At 52.6% G+C, this 17,334-nt stretch overlaps 6 protein-coding genes across 6 annotated transcripts; 3 read left to right on the plus strand and 3 right to left on the minus strand.

Moving 5' to 3' along the window:
• Window positions 1–471: 471 nt before the first annotated feature.
• Window positions 472–2,586, plus strand: GNI_117370 (hypothetical protein; the record flags this gene model as incomplete). The annotated part of the gene is made up of 2 exons (XM_011133459.1): window positions 472–1,653; window positions 1,738–2,586. The coding sequence occupies 2 exons, from the start codon at window positions 472–474 to the stop codon at window positions 2,584–2,586; spliced, it is 2,031 nt and encodes a 676-aa protein (XP_011131761.1).
• A 300-nt stretch (window positions 2,587–2,886) lies between these two features.
• GNI_117380 (hypothetical protein) lies at window positions 2,887–3,845 on the minus strand (the record flags this gene model as incomplete). The annotated part of the gene is made up of 2 exons (XM_011133460.1): window positions 2,887–2,945; window positions 2,987–3,845. 2 exons carry the CDS (start codon window positions 3,843–3,845, stop codon window positions 2,887–2,889), a joined length of 918 nt encoding a protein of 305 aa, XP_011131762.1.
• A 1,085-nt stretch (window positions 3,846–4,930) lies between these two features.
• Window positions 4,931–7,000, minus strand: GNI_117390 (PAN domain protein; the record flags this gene model as incomplete). Its single annotated transcript, XM_011133461.1, has 2 exons — window positions 4,931–6,814; window positions 6,965–7,000. The coding sequence occupies 2 exons, from the start codon at window positions 6,998–7,000 to the stop codon at window positions 4,931–4,933; spliced, it is 1,920 nt and encodes a 639-aa protein (XP_011131763.1).
• Window positions 7,001–11,020: 4,020 nt separating this feature from the next.
• GNI_117400 (hypothetical protein) lies at window positions 11,021–12,529 on the minus strand (the record flags this gene model as incomplete). The annotated part of the gene is made up of 1 exon (XM_011133462.1): window positions 11,021–12,529. One exon carries the CDS (start codon window positions 12,527–12,529, stop codon window positions 11,021–11,023), a length of 1,509 nt encoding a protein of 502 aa, XP_011131764.1.
• Window positions 12,530–14,193: 1,664 nt separating this feature from the next.
• GNI_117410 (branched-chain amino acid aminotransferase) lies at window positions 14,194–15,213 on the plus strand (the record flags this gene model as incomplete). The annotated part of the gene is made up of 1 exon (XM_011133463.1): window positions 14,194–15,213. The coding sequence occupies one exon, from the start codon at window positions 14,194–14,196 to the stop codon at window positions 15,211–15,213; it is 1,020 nt and encodes a 339-aa protein (XP_011131765.1).
• A 546-nt stretch (window positions 15,214–15,759) lies between these two features.
• Window positions 15,760–16,690, plus strand: GNI_117420 (putative transmembrane protein; the record flags this gene model as incomplete). The annotated part of the gene is made up of 1 exon (XM_011133464.1): window positions 15,760–16,690. A coding segment is annotated over one exon (931 nt), but the record flags the coding sequence as incomplete, so codon positions are not given.
• Window positions 16,691–17,334: the final 644 nt, after the last annotated feature.

The raw sequence follows: 17,334 nt of genomic DNA on the forward strand, positions 1-17,334 counted from the left end.
GTCTAAGATGTCTTGCGAGACAGTGGGGTTGCATTTCTTGACTGCCTCCAGGTTGAAGTTGTTGATGAAACTGAGCTGCATAATTATACGGCCCCGGGCTGGGCTGAGGGCCCCAGGCCGGGCTGAGGGCCCCACGCCGGGCTGAGGGCCCCACGCCGGGCTGAGGGCCCCAGGCCGGGCTGAGGGCCCCAGGCCGGGCTGAGGGCTCTAGGCCGGGCTGAGAGCACCGAGGCTTTCTGGAGATTTGGAATGGTGGAAACAGGTTGACTTATGCCATGAGTGGGACTCGACTGCTCTAGTGTACTAGGGAAGAGACTAAGGAGAGGCTGAGGGAGACATCTGAGGGAGACATCTGAGGGTAGATTGTGCGACGCGTGCACCATGGAGTTGAGTCGGGGCGTCGGAAGTCTGGAGGTGCGTCATTCATCGAACCCGGCCATGGCAGATAATGGTTCTTCGTCTTTTGAAGAAATGACGAAAGAGGATTTGGTTAAGGCGGCGGATAATGGTAAGGAGGAGCAGTGGAACGTGTTAGAAGGCGGAAGCACGGCGGAGAGTAGTTTTAAGACCACCGAGGACCTGAACAATTGGTTAATAGGAGGGAACAATGACCCTCTGATTGAGCAGAACCGAGATGACGTGGAGCAGCTTGTGAAGGCGATTCTGTCGACGGAAGGCGAATCTCCGTATCACGACCGGGATTACTCCCTTTACTATCAGTCATATGGCAATCATCCGTCACCAACTGGGAGCGACTTGGGCACTGCCCTTGGTGGCAAACATTTGTCTTGTTCAAACGCTAACGGTGGCGGGGCTTGGCATGCTTCCAGACCTCTTCTCTTTCCCAATGTAGTAGAACTGACTCGGCCAATGGATGCATCAGGACTAATGGAACTGCCCGGGTCTCGTCAGAGCTCGGCCTCCCGGGGCCCTGGTCCTCGAGTCCCTGGCTCTCGAGCCATTGGCGCTCGAGCCCCTGGTCCTCGAATCCCTGGTCCTCGAGTGGAAAATGAGCACTTTGGACGTGGTGGAGCGGGTTACGCAAGAGGAGAATACCACCATCAGCGAAATGAGTACCATCAGCGGAATGAGTACCATCAGCGGAACGAGTACCAGCATAGGAGTGGGTACCAGCATAGGAATGAGTGCCAGCACCGGAATGAGCATCGGAATGAGTATCAGTACCCATTGGTTCGCGGATCGATTCCGAATTCCAACCGTTTTGAAATATTTTTGTACGAGCTGCGGAGGTTCCTGGACGTTGCAGCTGAAATTTTGAATTCTTCGAGCTCTGGAAGCCTTTTCGCGCTCAACGCAATTCAGAAACACGCATTTCCAACAATCAATAGATGGCGCAACGTGGATCTGGATTTACCCGTCGTCATCCCCCGAGGTACATTACGCGTTGAGTATGAGGAAGAAGAGTCATTACTATGCGCAAGTTCGGCATCGGCGAGAGTAGATTATGTGTTCCAGAATGAAGACCGAGGTTTAAGATATGTTGGAGAGCGCGAGAAGATCTTGGGTATGTTTTCAAGTGAGGTGTTAGGGATGGAGGCAGTGAAGGTAAATAGCAATTTGTTGTGCACTCGATTGGCTGTATTGCACAAGTGTCCAGATTTTTTGTTGCCAATTGTTGCCAAGGCATTGCTCGTAAGTGCAGTGTCTTGCGAGCCGGTACTGGACCAGCCGATCAAGCTATTGTGCACAAAGGTGTCAAGATGTTCTGTGTCGCAGAAGGCACCAATGGCGGAAGAATATAAGTGGTGTGAACGAGTGGAGGCTTTGATGGAGCCTGCATCTCAAGTGGATGAAACCAGGTTATCGCAATTGAGTCAGGCACTTTCTGGCTTCGCATATCTCGTCAATGAGCCTATTCGGTCCATGGTGCGCACTTGGTATAGCCAGGTCTGCGAAATTAGCCCTTTGGCCAAGGCAATTCCCGTTGAGCTGTTCAACCCCGAAGATGAGAGCCTGGGCCTCTCCTTCAGGTGGGCCCCCTCCAAACAAATGAAGGTCCTCCTGGCCTTCAGGTACACCGCTTGGTCCTCCTCACTCTTCAGCAAACGCATAGACTCACCGGGATTCCAAGCCAGCGAAGTCCGCCTCGAGCACGAACGACGAAATGATAAACAATGGGACCCCACGCTCCTACAAATTGGTCGCAAAGTACCTTGCAAGAAACTACTCCAGACACCAGAAGGCCAAGACGCACGCGTCGTCCTCTGCGATCCCAAGGAAATCGCTCTCCCCGACGTCCAAATCCTGAACGTCTCCAGAGACGATTACCCAACCGGCCACCCCACCGACCAGGGAAACGACCACCCAACCGACCGGGGAAGCGACCACCCAGCCGACCGGGGAAACGACCACCCAGCCGACCGGGGAAACGACCACCCAGCAAATGATTTGTCTGATAAGCCAGCAACGGGCCCACTAATAGTTGGGACACCAGTCACAAGCACTCTGCCCACTCATGAGAACAGCCGTCAGGAATTGGTTGACAAGAAGCTCGTGGACGAGGAACCAGACGATAAGCAAACCGCTGCCAAGCAATCTGCTGCCAAGCAATCTGCCGAAGCCTGACAAAGCTAACGGACGGAACACCGGCGAGACACTACTAAGGTGAGACACTACCTAGGTGAGACACTACCTAGGTGAAACGGCACTTAAGTGGAATGCCACAAAGGTGAAACGTTATTCATCCATGAATGTAACAAGTGCGCTCAAGCCAACGGAGTTGCCCCGGCAAGACACGGTGGCCGGTCTACAGAGGGCGCCACTGTGACCACTGGTTGCGGGACGTATGCATTTGTAAAACCTCGATCAATATGTCTCCTGCGAGGACTCTCAGCTACGAAACGCCCGTCAGACTGCGCTGGGGTGCTAGCCGCCTTCGGAGAGACTGCTTTTGGCTGTGGAGAAATCGCCCTGGGAGAGTGCAGCTGAAGGGGATCCTGAGGTAGGTGATCTTGAATTTTTTCACACGCGCCAACTTCTAAGGCCTTCGGTGTCTCGTGATCATTCCTCTCGTGATCATTCCTCTCGTGCTCATTCCTCTCGTGATCATTCCTCTCGTGATCATTCCTCTCGTGATCATTCCCCAAACCCCCCTCTGCCACATTCCCCTCTCCCGCGTCCCCATCTTCTGCGTCACCAAGCACAGCCTCACCCCTGGCTTCATCCGCGTGTATGTCCTTGGGCTTCACTTCACCGCCCCTCTTCGCTTCGCCGTCCCCCTTCACTTCGGGCCGTAACGGGGGTCGCGCACCAGCGGCAGTTTCCGAAATAGTAGCCTTGCGGCTTCGCGGGTTCGGACGTGCTTTGGCCAAGGTCGACGGTGGCACACCCTGCGCCGCCGCACGACCCAGCGTGAAATCCGGCGATAGAGAGCAAAAGGCCGGACGGCCCCATGTGGTCGTGGAGGTCGCCCTGCCGCGGGTGGCCTTCTCGTTGTCTTGTCCTTCCCCGTCTGCCTGCCGGCATTCTCCCTGACTCGCCAGGCCCTTGTGGCTCCCCACGTCCTTGTGGCTCCCCACGTCCTTGTGGCTCCCCACGTCCTTGTGGCTCCCCACGTCCTTGTGGCTCGTCTGGCATCCTCTTGTCTCCTGGTTTTTTATCGGTTTCGAGTGGAAGGCGTCCGCTGCGGTCGAAGCAGCGCTGGTTGTGCTGCCCGCCAAGACAGGAACGGCTGCCAGCCAGTCTGCGGTTTCTTCCGGGTCTCTCGGTCTGGGTTCTGGAGTATCTGTCAAGCGGTCGATGAACGCTTGAACCGCCTTTTCTGACTCCTCTTCCAACCACGACTTCCAGATCGCCGACAACTCATCCAATCCAGGCGACGCCATCTCGGCACGACCACCCATCTTGCCTTGACCAGGACTAGGCCGGGTAGGTCTGTGTTGAGCAGGACTGATTCGAGCAGGACTGATTCGAGCAGGACTAGACGGAGTAGGGGTGGAAAAATATGAGCCGCGTCGATCCCGTCGCCTGAGTACCTTGTTATGAGATTCATCATAGGTCTCCATCGACATTCGTCTCTGATTCGGTGGTGGCGGCGGCGGCTGACGTCGCCGGTGAATGTTCCTAGATCTCGATTCGTCTGACAGTAGTTCCCTTGACCACAGTTCTGCGGACCATTGCTCAATAGACGAGAGATCTGTTGAGCGTGGATCATTGACGTTATCTGTTGGATTCAAAAGGTGGGGCAGAGGGAGCTGTCGACGGTTTTGAGGACGACTGTTTCCTGCTGGAACACGAGCGTTGATTGGTTCCTCCGATAATGTATCCGGACAAGGGCTGTCGGCGTGTGCGATAAATGGGTGCCGTTTTTTTTGGGTCCTATCTGGAGTGAGAGCCTGGGTCAGACCAGCTGCACTAGTCCTTAGCCCAGTCTCCGTTCGGACCACATATTTTCGTTTCCGCTCTTCGGTAGACCGAGTATCCGTGAATAGAGTACCACTGGATGGGCTCCTATCACTGCAATTCCTATCAGTGGTTTTCCTCCTATGCGTTTCTATTCGAACACACACTGGTTCGAATGAAATATTAAGCACTTGACATCTCCTCTTCACTCTTCGCTTTCGCCATCTCCTCTTTTTCAACCTCTCTACGAACTCATGTGATCTCTCAGATAGCGTGGAAAGAATCACATCCATTTAATGTGTCTTGAACAAACGAAAAACATCTTACTTATGATCAATTATCTTTCTTCCTACCAATTTATGTCGAATAAACCAAACAAACAAGATTACCCCAATTAAAATAATTATACCTCCAACAGAACCCAGAAGTATAGGTAATAAAGGCAGATCATGAGTCAACGATACTGGCACTATAAAAGAGATATAATCATGTATAATAGTGAATCATATAATCATAATAGTGAATCATATAATCATAATAGCGAACTATAATAGTGCATAATAGTGAACTATAATAGTGCACAACAGGGCTTACTTGGGTCTCCAGATAAATCGCAAAAGGCTAATGCGGTTATAAAGTGCCCTGAATCATGCAGAACAACTTTAGTAGAGTGCTCTTCAGTAAAAACATAGCACATGAATTTATTTGGATCATAGAACCATTGTACACAATTATCTTGATTACAGCATAGGTCAAGACAGTCCTGAGTTTGATATAGCGTAGTTGTATTCGCATATTGGAAGTCTACGGTTTGTAGAGCGTTTAATGAAGCTGTGGTACATGTAGCATATAATCTGGATTCCCCTTGGCTACGTGGAATAACATTCGTAAATGAGCCTAGTATGCTATCCATATCGGGTACGGTTTTGTTTTTAAGCCCGGTTACCATGTATACAACAGAGTCTCTGCGGAAGTCTAAGATCTCTGAGGCAAGAGCACACACCTTAGTCCTGGTGTTATAAGAATAGCCTTCACAGTCCTCATCTTCACATTGGGCTTCGCAATCTCGTACGGTCGGACAATTAACAATGATGTTGCCTTTTCCCTTTTTAAGCTTCCCCCGAATGGTCACACCATGCATTCGTCCATTGCTGGCAAACGGATAACCCCACTTCTGCATCAGAGACGTCGTACTCGTTGCAGCAATCGGGTCAATAACACCGAGGTTAGCACACACCGGTAACCTCACTACCGACAGCACAAAAGGCCACGAATTATCAGGGGTAGGCGATACTGTGCTAAACGTATAACAACTATCAGATCTCACGATCTCAACTACATCTCCTTCAATCACCTTGCTCATGTACGCAAATCCGGGAATGGCAATTTCACTGTGCTGTACTCCTTCGCACTCTCCGTCATCCCTACAAGCTTCCACACATTGATCGAACGTCACATTGGCTATGGTCCTTTTTATTATACTGCCTGCATCGTAATTACGACTCACATACAACGTACCTGGTCTCAAACAACCAGTAGCCTCTAAAGACAACTCCAATGTCGGCTTCACCCCATAACCCAACTGATCCAGCATCTCCCTGTAATACACCCCGAAGTAATCGGAGAATGCCCGACTCACATTGTCCTTGTTACCCACCAGACGACGGCCCCCACTGATTGCCAAAGATTTCTCATCGTCAACATGAATTGGAGACACCAAGGCTGTCTTCATGTAGCACCCACCCAAGTACCCCGGGTCGTAATCTCCCTCCAATCGAATGCTTCGGAGACGACCCCCCATCCAACGGCGACCCCCGAATGAGGGACTATTTGTCGACGGACCACTGGATTCCTGGTCAATAAATTCCTGGTCACTGGATTCCTGGTCAATAAATTCCTGGTCAATAAATTCCTGGTCACTGAATTCCTGGTCACTGGATGGCACGTGGGCTTCTGCCCCAGTGAGCAGTGGCATTATCGGAATAGTCAAATTGTCGGTATCGAAGCTCTCTAGTTGGTACCGTCCACCCAATATCTTAACAGGTGGAACAAGTCTAGTGAGAGGATACTTGAACGTCCATGCTCTACAATGAGGATTCCTCACACACGCGATTGCACAGTATCGCCAATCCGAATAACCCGAGTGATATCCATAAGATACAGTGCCAACAACACCTCCCTGTAATAAAGGTTGGAATTCGAGTTGTAGTCCAAGACCTAGCTCCCGGGCTGCAGCCACGTGCGCACGCTTCACAGACTCCTCAGACCTCTCGTAGCCTCTGTATGCAGGAAGAAAATCACCACCACTCGTTGTCACGGGCTTCACGAGTGCAGTATAATTACCGAACGCGTCATCAGTGTACACCACCGTCGAATCTTCCAGTGCCCGCAACTCCGCCTCCCGACCCTGACTCGTATACTGTTCCCGTAAACAGTCAAAACTAGTCTTCATCTAACATACGGTCACACCATCAATTAAAACGACGGAGATTTTAACACGCATTTCTGGATAACGCAGTTCAGGATAACGCAGTTCAGGATAACGCAGTTCAGTGGACAATGGACAATGGCACGAAAGTGGTCTCGACTCACAGTCGCTTACTTGGTGACTCCTCGATAGTCCATCACACCTTCGCATTCCGGCCCTCACAAACGAATAACGGACCTGCTTCGGGTCCGTTTCCGACAAAATCTGGCAAACCTTGGTTGCCGAATGGTACCAGTAGGACTCGCACTGTCAAAAGAAGCTGTACAGCTTACCACAAGGGAAACAAGGCTGGGCGGTCGGTCCGGTGTTCCGACTGGTCGGTCCGGTGTTCCGACTGGTCGGTCCGGTGTTCCGACTGGTCGGTCCGGTGTTCCGACTGGTCGGTCGGGTGTTCCGACTGGTCGGTCGGGTGTTCCGTCTGGTCGGTCGGGTGTTCCCACTGGTCGGTCGGGTGTTCCGACTTGGCCAGCCAGGTGTTCTGATCGGACTATGGGTGACTTAGACCTACAATGAAATCTCTGTAGCAATCGCCGTAGTTGTATGCGTCAAGTGGTGGAGCGTTCAACTCGCAAAGCAGCGAGCAAGCCATGATAGACGGGACACCGTAAAAGGTGGCTGTGGGTAGCGACGCGTGAAGGTAAGTATGCTGGATGGCGGGGCATTTAGCTGCAGGCACAACATCTAGTGCTTCCCGGTCGGGTGTTCCGGTTGGTTCCCACGACCGAAGTGCTACCCCAGAAATAAGGTTCTCCCCCGTGGGGGACAAGGTTCCCCATGGTTCCCCATGGTTCCGTCTCACGGGCAGGGTGGTCGTACCGGTGGGTAGAGGCAATTCGGAGGGGAATACGTGGTTTTGCATTTACAAAAATGTTCGCGTTGGTCGACGGACTGATCGAGGCGCATGAACATAGATTGAAGCTGTGGGCGTTCCACGTGTTGCACAAGCAGATGACGTCTACGCGGGATCGTCAGTGGGAAACTTATAGTAAGGAAGCCGAGGCCTACTGGGTATATCGAGGGAAGAAGAGAGAAGCTGAGTTGGTGACGGAGCTCCGCGACCAAGAGGAGCGACTGCAGGTGCTCCAGCGGATCATCCGAAGGGCTTGGGAGCAGACACCGGACGATTACCCAAATTCCGGGGCGCCACTCATTCCTTTCTTGAAAGGACTAAACCTCCTGGATCGGTGCATTCAAATCAGCCAGAGTCGGTCGCTCATGATTGGATTGCAGACGCTCTCAAGAAGCAGCAGGAAACCTCCAAATACGGTCGGGTACGCGACACACTGCCAGCCCCCTGCACTGCGTGATCGACCCCACGCACAACTCCACCAGACGGACTCACCCAAGCTCAGACACAAACGAGTTCGGACACACACGAGTTCGGACACAAACGAGTTCGGACACACACGAGTTCGGATCTAAGTTGATCGTCAAAAACGACGTGTCAGCTGCGTACATGGTTGGGTCTATTTTAGGGCAGCTCGTTTATTGTTTGGCGCACTGAAAAGAGTTTTTGAACCTGAAGAACGACGATGCTTACGAGTTCTTACTGCGCTGCCTGGCCGACTTACTGAGGGTACGGAGAGCCAGTCGACGGGCAGCCAGAGCGGTGGAGACCCTGTTCTTAGTGTGTGGAGTGATCATGTAGCGGCTTCTTTGCCTCCTGGCAGGTATGGAGATACTTTGTACAACGATGATGGTCATAAGCAGAAAGGCACAAATAACAAGGACCCCAATCCTAGCGGTACACATCCTAACGGCGCAACTCTCAAGGGTCCAAGTCATGGTCGCAACGGGCGGACCCTTCACGGATCGCTCAGGAGTCCTGTTGAGTTGAGGGGCCTTGTAGACGTGAGGTCCCCTGCAGAGATGAGGACCCCTGTAGATATGATGGCCCCTGTAGAGATGAGGACCCCTCCGAGTCCGGTGCCAGTGCCAGTGCCGAGTGGCCCTGTTAGTTCGGCTGCGGTCCGACCCCACTCTCCGCCTCCAAGGATGGTGGAGTCCGAGTCTGAGTCACGAGCTACGGAGTCTGTTCGAGCGGGTAGTTGGACGGAGGGTGGCGGGTGGTCAGAGAGGACGCTGGACAATCGTTGGTTCGGGGCACAGGGTATGTTGTCCGGCGAAGGTTTGGAGCGCATGCCCATTCGGAGTCCTGATGTTCCGGTGGAAGTGCGTACGTTGAGCTTCGAACTTGGCGGTGAACAAAACGTCTCTGAACGTCGTCCCGAGGTACAACCGGGCCTCGCCGTCCCGCTCCGGGTCTTGGAATTGCGTTCCGGTTTGGCTACACCGCCTCGACAGCAAACACAGACTACCGAACACAAAACACCTCAACGACACATGCCTGAGGTACAGACTCTTGGCGCCTGGTCTAATCCGCAGTGGATGGCCAGTCGCCCCGTTAACCGGATGAGTGAGTCAGCTAGCCCACTCGCTTTGTCTCCGCCGGATATTTACTCCCGAACGGATGGGGTCCGAGCGGATGGTGTCCGAACGGATGGCTTCCGAACGGATGGTGTCCGAACGGATGGCTTCCGAACGGAGGCCTTCTCGCCCCGTGGGTCTCTAAGGAACCCGGAGAGCACGACCCTGCCGCGACCGACGGCGGAACCGCCAACCTCCCTGCGCACGGTCCCCCGTTTCCAACTCGGGGACTCGGCACCCCAAAACGTCCCGACGGCTCCAAACGGTCCCATACTCCAGAACGTCACGGCAGGCGCGCCCTACATGCAATCCAACGCGCTGTTGTTCAACTCGGTGCCGTCGCTCCGGGCGGCGCCCGAGGCTTATTCCCAGGGCCTCAGTTCTGGCTCCGGTCTCGGGTCGGCTCCCAATCTTGGCAATGGGCACAGCCTCGGTACTGATGCCCGTCTTGGTGTTGATGCCCGCCTTGGTACTGGGCCCAGCCTGGTGAGTGCAGGTCCGTGGCGGCTGGGGAGTCCTCCGACGAGTGCCCAGACGCCGTTGGTCGCTCCATGGCGGTCGGTCGGGCGGGCGCCGCCACACGAACGTACCGTGACCGTTATTCCGTGGCGCACCAGCCGCTCGATCAGTCCGAGTCCTCGCCAACCCGCGTTTGCCTTGCCCCGGAGTGGCAGTGGCGGTCTTTCGCCGGAAACGCGGCACACCATTGCCATGCGCTTATGACCCTCGCTGTCTTGAACCGCACGGACGCGGGCTTGCAAGACTTCACCTAGACGCAACGCGCCATGAAAAGGTCGCACGCAACGCGCCACAAGGCCAGACCCGGCACAGGGCCCAGGCCAGACGGAAGACTTACACGCATTGAAGGCTACAAACGCCCGGCTGTGCCCGACGGGTGGCTGACCCATACACGGTCCGTTCACACGGTCGGTTCACACGGTCGGTTCACACGGTCGGTTCACACGGTCGGTTCACACGGTCGGAAGCCCAGCCCTGGTCTGTGGAGGCGAGGCGCTTTAGCTGAGTGATTTTGAACTTCGTCCCCGCCTTTTGCGGGATCGGTAGTATCGAGTCAGTCGATATCGCTCCTTCAGCATCGGCTGTGGCCCGAGACTTGGGCGGCCTGAGGTAGGCCGCGGGGGAGACAGGCGAAAGCGGGTCTCCGACTTCACGTCGCTTCGGCCGGGACGTCCCAGCGACGGCAACCGCCAGGGAGGAGGCGAGTAATGGAAATCAGAAGCAGCTTCAAGTACTCAAGGAGGAGGCGCTTAAGGAGCCAGCACTCAGTAACGAGACAGCACCCTGTGACGAGGCAGCACCTGGTAGCGAGACAGCACCCAGCACAGGAAAACAGCGCCCAGTAACAAGAAGGCGCCGCCCAGTAACAAGTCAGCAGCTGCTAATGAGACAGCACCTAGGAAACCGCTGTCAACAAGAAGGCAGCGTCTGAACAGCAGACAGCACCCGAAATGGATACCTTAGGAGGTGCTACAGAAGGGATGGCCCCTCCCTGGCCGCGGCTTCGTCGTGGGCCCGGGTATTTTTTGAGGACGTTCTTCTCCTCGGGAGATGAAGATCAGGAATTTTGGGTCGGCTGCCTGGCAGGCAAGCGGAGTACTTACCGTGCAGGCAAACCTACCCATTTATCCTGCCAAGTCTTAACGACGGCCATTCATTCTGTGGTCAGCATGATTTGAGTTGGTGGGGCGTTTTTTTTATGAAGTCGTCACAGCTTGAGACGAATCAGATCAACTGAAACGGATTGGTTGGTTGAATTAGCCCTAATGAGTCAGCCATTTCGGATAGAAGACCGGATGCAACGCAGTCCAATATTTCATGAACTTGAGGTAGCTGGAAAAGAGGAGACTTATGGGCGGGGGGTGAGGGGCTTAGAAGGGGAATAAGGGGTGCGCACTTCTTCCAGAAAGGAAATGAAATGGGTGGGTCGCCCGGACTGTTAGGGAGCATGTCGTGCTCTGGCACGTTGTTTTCAATTTGTCCGAAGGAGTAGTGCAGCACCTGGCCCCGAATGAGTCTTTGTATTGCAGCTTGTAGACTCCTGCGGTTGAAGACGCAAACACCAGCAATGGCAACGGAAGCAATGAGACGCGGGTTCGCGTGCTGCAAGACCTTGGACTCCGTAACATAGTTAGAGCCTAGTTGTTCGTGCAAGGTGGTCCACGACATTAGAACACAATGGTCTATTAGAGGAATGTACTTGAGATAATGGTAGAAGATATTTAATGAATCATAATGCTCCACTTCATCTCCAACGGAATAGTTAACACTGTTAGAGTACTGACTACTGTTGGGGTACTGACTACTGTTGGGACACTGACTACTCGGGAATCCAGGAAGGAGTAGCGCACTGCAATTCCAGAGACGCTGAGCCAGTATGTCTCTTATACGTCCAATCACGAATTGAACAGAATAGTCTTGATTCCTGTCGATCTCCTGAAGAAGCTGGTTTCGTAAATATGAGTACAACATCTCTCTGCTCAGATCGGCTTGGTCGACTGCGTCCTTTGACGGCTTCAGCGTTTGTGACACCGCTGTGGATTTTCCCCTCGGTGCCGTTCTAGAGGTCGCTCTACTTTTCTGATTGTCAGCAGCTTTCGATCGATTGCCCCCGCAATTAAGACTTTGTTGGCGGTCATGAAGACGGTCATGGTACTCTTCCAAGACGGATGTGAAAGCAATAATTTCGTCCTGGTTTAGGCAGTTTTTAAGAACGTGTTTTTCGTCTCCCATTCGACTTCGAATTTTATGTCCAATTTGATCCAACAGGAAAGGGGAACTAAGAAAGATAAGGATGGACACAGAGATTCCTGGGGTGTGTTGTAAATCCACTAATCTGTAGAGTAAACTTTGTTCCTCATTCTCGTAGAACAACACATCCTCTAATGTTACAGGAACACTAATAATGATACCCCGTCCTTTCAGATTAGCTGCTGCACCGATCTTTCCCACCTCTCGTTTCAAATCCGGCGCGGTCTTGCAATTGGCCAAGTCATGAACATCGCCGACACCAAGCTGCACTATAGATTCTAAACAATGCTGGTAGACCAGCGTTCTAAATATCCAACTCATTGAGTCAACAATAACACAACATGTAAATGATTCCTGGCGACGTAACCGTTTGGCTAATGACGACTCCGTCGTCCGTAATGCATCCACCAACCTACACCGGTATCGGTCGCTGAATACGAGCAAAGGAGCTCGACTCAGAGCGGCTAGCACCGTGGTCGTCATGACAAGAAAAAAACCAGCCTTTAATCAATCTTACTCGATTAATTGGACTGGAGTGGAACCCGAGCCACCTCCAGCAAAGCTAAACTATACCTGCCAGCGAAATCGTAGATTGCCTGGGCACACGAATTTAGATCCAACCGTGTGCCCAAATAATTTTCTTCCATGCGACGAGTCGCACTAACTGGATACCACCATTCTGAGTTGTCGCCCTCGGTTCTCTCGATCCCTCCGGTGGCAGCCTCGGTCTTTCAGGCACGAAACTGTACTGCAGCATTGACGGTCCTTCGGGTCCTGAGCGGTTTCAAGGGTTGCAAGAGCCCGACTGCCTGGCGACGTCCCGCCCGGCTAAGATCTGTCTTATCTTCAGTAACGAGTTTTGAACCCCCGTTTTGTGGATCATCTTATAGTACGACAATTGGTGTGTCGCTCGCGTCCGTAGCAGAGTCTTTAACCTTGTCTGCAATCATGTGTGTAACACGGTCTTAGTCTGCTAGGTCAAAAACAACCAGTCAACCCAATAGTTATTTCCTCCTGCTTTTCAGTGATGAGTGTGGTGTCGCTAAGGGAAGCACGATACGCTATCAACATGCATGTTTGGAGAAGTCCTGGAACCGATCATTTGACCGAACTGCGGTGACCTGTTTTACTCAGAGTGAAGACAACGGAGGATGGTCTCGACGAGGCCCGGAGAAGATTGAACCAGTCGCGAATACGGTCTGGGAACTGTAGCCTGGGCTCCATACCGGTTGTCTTGCTCTCACTAAGTCTGCCGGTTGTCCTGCTCCGTATTTCCTGTTTCCGCCCTTCGTTCTCTTCCGCGGCCAAATGATTATATTCGTACGGTCCGCCCGGTCAATAGGAGATGGTCTTCTCCGTTCGTGGCATGTCGTGTGTTCAGTCAGATGTTCACCGTCTCAGACCGTGCATGGCACTCGGAGGTCGCCAAGATCGATGCTTTCGGTAGAGAAGAATTAATTATACGGGCGATGGAAGGTTGAACGTGTTCGTTCGACTCGACAAAGCTCACTCAAGGATCTACTACCGTTGGTGCCGGAGGGATGGGAAGAGCCGATGTGAAGGTCCATTCCGACTCGCTACCCATGCTTCGCTGCCCATGCTTCGCTACCATGTTTGATACATCAAGTTTATGTGGGACGGACCCGATGTACATATCACCTTCCATGTAGCGTCTTTCTTTATCAGAACGTTTTGTTGATATAATTATGTGGCTCGTGCAGTTTCATTCGCCTTGTTTGGTTCATTGGCTCGGTTCGGATGGTACGCTCACGACAGGTAACTTTGTCGCGGAAGTCCCATACAACCGTGAATGCTTCTCTGACCTGCTACTTAGAATAATGCTTCTGCTACTTGGAATCTTGTTTCGAAAACGCGTGTGCAGCAAACGCGTGTGCAGCAAACGGGTGTGCAGCAAATGGGTGTGAAGCGACTCATTATTTTTATGGAATGGAGACATGCGCCAATTACTCACTGAGATACAACGATATTCATAGCTAGTGATGAGTTTCGGAGTTGCCGTCAAGAAATAATGGATGGTGCTGCAGAAAAATCCGTTGGTCGAGGAAGAATTGAAGATTTAGTGGCCAAGAAGTGATGGCGAATTTTTGTTGTCCCTCGGGCACGCGATTGAGAAAACTATGTAAGATATGAAAGAACAGGATTGGACGAATCTGGCGTTTGGTTATATGAAGACAGATTACAATGTGAGAATTTATTACCGTAACGGCGAGTGGGGCGAAACAGAAGTGTGCAGCGAAGAAACGATTCCAATGCACATGGCGGCCACTTGTCTGCACTACGGCCAGGAAGCGTTTGAAGGTCTGAAGGCCTTTCGTGGGAAAGACTTGAGAGTGCGTGTTTTCCGCTTGGAAGAGAATGCATTGCGTTTACAGTCTACGTGCCGAGGTATTTTGATGCCGGAGTTGTCCACAGAGCGTTTTCGTGAAGCGGTGCTGAAGGCGGTGAAGTTGAACGAACGGTTTATTCCGCCGTATGAGTCAGGGGCGTCCCTCTACATTCGTCCATTGTTGGTCGGTACGGGCGCACAAGTGGGTGTGCATCCTGCGAGAGAGTATTTGTTCATAACCTTCGTTACGCCCGTAGGTCCATACTACAAGGGAGGGTTCTCCGCTAACTCCTACGCCATTATCCGGGAATACGATCGTTCCGCACCACTCGGTACGGGCGTCTACAAGGTGGGCGGAAACTACGCAGCCAGTCTACGGGCCAGCAAGAAAGCACACGATTTGGGCTATGCGAGTGAGTTCTACTTGGATGCGAAAGAAAAAAAATACATCGACGAATGTGGCGCCGCCAACTTCTTCGGCATCAAAGACAACACCTATATCACCCCGCTTTCCGCCTCCATCTTGCCCTCTATCACCAACAAGAGTTTGATGCAATTGGCCCAAGATATGGGCATGAAGGTGGAGCGCCGTCCTGTCCCCAAAGAGGAACTCCAGACTTTCGAAGAGGCCGGAGCTTGCGGCACAGCCGCCGTAATCAGCCCCATCGAACGCATTGATGACCTGGAGAAGGGCACGTCCTACGTCATAGCCAAAGACGGCAAGCCGGGACCTGTCTGTACGAAGCTTTATAACATGTTGCGTGCCATCCAGTACGGCGACGAACCGGACAAACATGGCTGGGTGACGATCGTCAATTAACACTTCCTCTCGTGCCTTACATCTAAATGAGGAACGGAAAATTAGCCAAGTTTGCCCACGTGGATATGCGACTCAATTGGTGTATTTGATCGTTCCATTCGGAGTCCTTGCAGGTCGGTTGAGGAGCCATTCGCTAGCACGTAAAACCTTTTTTGGTGGCTCAACTGCACCCCGACGCAATTGACTCGCTTGCCTGGCGTAACCAGGCATTACGCTCCACTACTTCTCCCGGTAACACTCACCCCTATAGCATTCCGTCACTGCTTCTTGTAGCATTACAGTAAGTTGCTGTGCAATCCTAAAGGTCTCGTTTGAGGCATATGCTCAAGCCCGGGGGTCGGTTTCAAGGACTAAGGTTAAGGACACACAGCAAGCTCCTCTTAACCTACAACATTCCTGCCGCCACCACTTGGTGAGGCCCGTCTGAGGTTACAAGTGTCGGGAAGGTATCCAGACTTGATGACGGTCTGTTGCGCACGAGTGTCACTTCCGAGGAGTATGTTATGTCTGGCCCGTCAGTGCTCGCGATTTGCTTTTTTAAGATCGATGAGGACAGTGTTGGGTGTGAACGCGAGTAAGATACAAAGTTTGTTGGCTGCTCTTCTAACATGCGAGGGGTTCCAACCGGACTTGGGTGAGGACACGGGCGCCCGATTAGTGATCGTTGGTGTGGAAGGAATGGACCGCACTCACGCTGTTGTACTAGCTCGTGAGGCTTACCTTGAAAAGCTGGACGCCCAGGTGAAGGACGCCCAGGTGAAGGACCTGGATATTTCTTCTAAGGCGGGCTCGCGAAAGTTCGACTTGTGCAAAGATTGCAGAAGATTTAGGCTGTTCAACACCCCGGGCGCGCCTGCTCCGTACACCGAGGCTGTCCTGTACAATAACATCGTGGAGTTTTTGAAGAGTGTGGAAGCCGGTGCAAAAGAGACCGTGGATGAATCGGAGACTGTGGATAGATGGGAGACCGCAAAGGTTTGGGAGGATGCTTTCGGTAGAGACGAATCCCAGTTAATTGCTCAGGATACAGGTGATGACTCATTGGAAGTGTTTGCGTCTTCAAAGCTGTCAGAAAATACAATGAAGGCTTTACTACCGTTAGTGCCAGAAGGATGGGAAGACGCGTTGCGAAGATCGGTCGTCAATACCGACCGCTTCGACATGGAAGCCATGCGTGTGGCCCACAGAAGACGCTTGATCCGGGAGGCACTGACGTTAGCGGTCAGCGGCTTAGTGACTGGAGGCCTGCTGTTGACGGGGTTCTTGTGGTATAAAAGTTCTACCACAGCCTCCGCAATTTTGGATAGGCTGGAGACGCCGTGGATGGAATGTGTTCGTCATCAACCGTGCCCCAATAACTTGGTATCTCCCGCGTTACTCACCGAGGATTGCATCGAAAGGTGGGGCGAGGGACGACTCATTTGTGCAGTTGGCAGCGGGAAATCTGGACGGGACTCTTATGTGTGTTACCCTTACGGTATGGGAAACCCGGTTGCACTCACATTCTCGATTCTTAAAAAGGCGATTCTTGTCAAAGGGGGACATGTGGGCTGTGTTCCCGTTTGTCCTGCGGATTTTTGAGTCGTCAGGCGCAGTCTGCCTAAGCAACCTGCGCTGGGCGGTTTTTTCCCCTCCGATTGGAAAATGAACTTCGCCCACAATTAAGATTTCGGCGAGGTCCAAAAATAGCCAATGTGTGCAAACATTGATGATGCCCCCTTCGGGGGGCATCAATCAAAATTGGAACAATACAGAGAAGATTAGCGTAGCCCCTGGACAAGGATGGTCTCGATTGCTAGAAGCACCAAAACTTTTAACAACTCAGCCAGTGATGGCAAGCACACAAATGACCCTCCTGACCACCGATCTGAACCGGTCAGGCAGAAGGCCAATCAGCCCCCGACAGAGCAAGACGCTATGAGGACCGAAGAAGACTACCATTCCACCGACGGCGATGGAACAGAATACCTCCCACCCACTGTACCAGACGCGAGACCAGAACGCAAGCGCAGAATCACACAGATAACACCGCCAACGATCGGAGAACTAGCAGTGGTGGTGTACGATTTAAAGGAAGAAATCGCGAGACTGAGACAAGACGTAAGGGCCGAGAGGAAACGC

Source organism: Gregarina niphandrodes (assembly GCF_000223845.1).
Source record: "Gregarina niphandrodes unplaced genomic scaffold scaffold00028, whole genome shotgun sequence".
Classification (NCBI taxonomy): Eukaryota; Apicomplexa; class Conoidasida; order Eugregarinorida; family Gregarinidae; genus Gregarina; species Gregarina niphandrodes.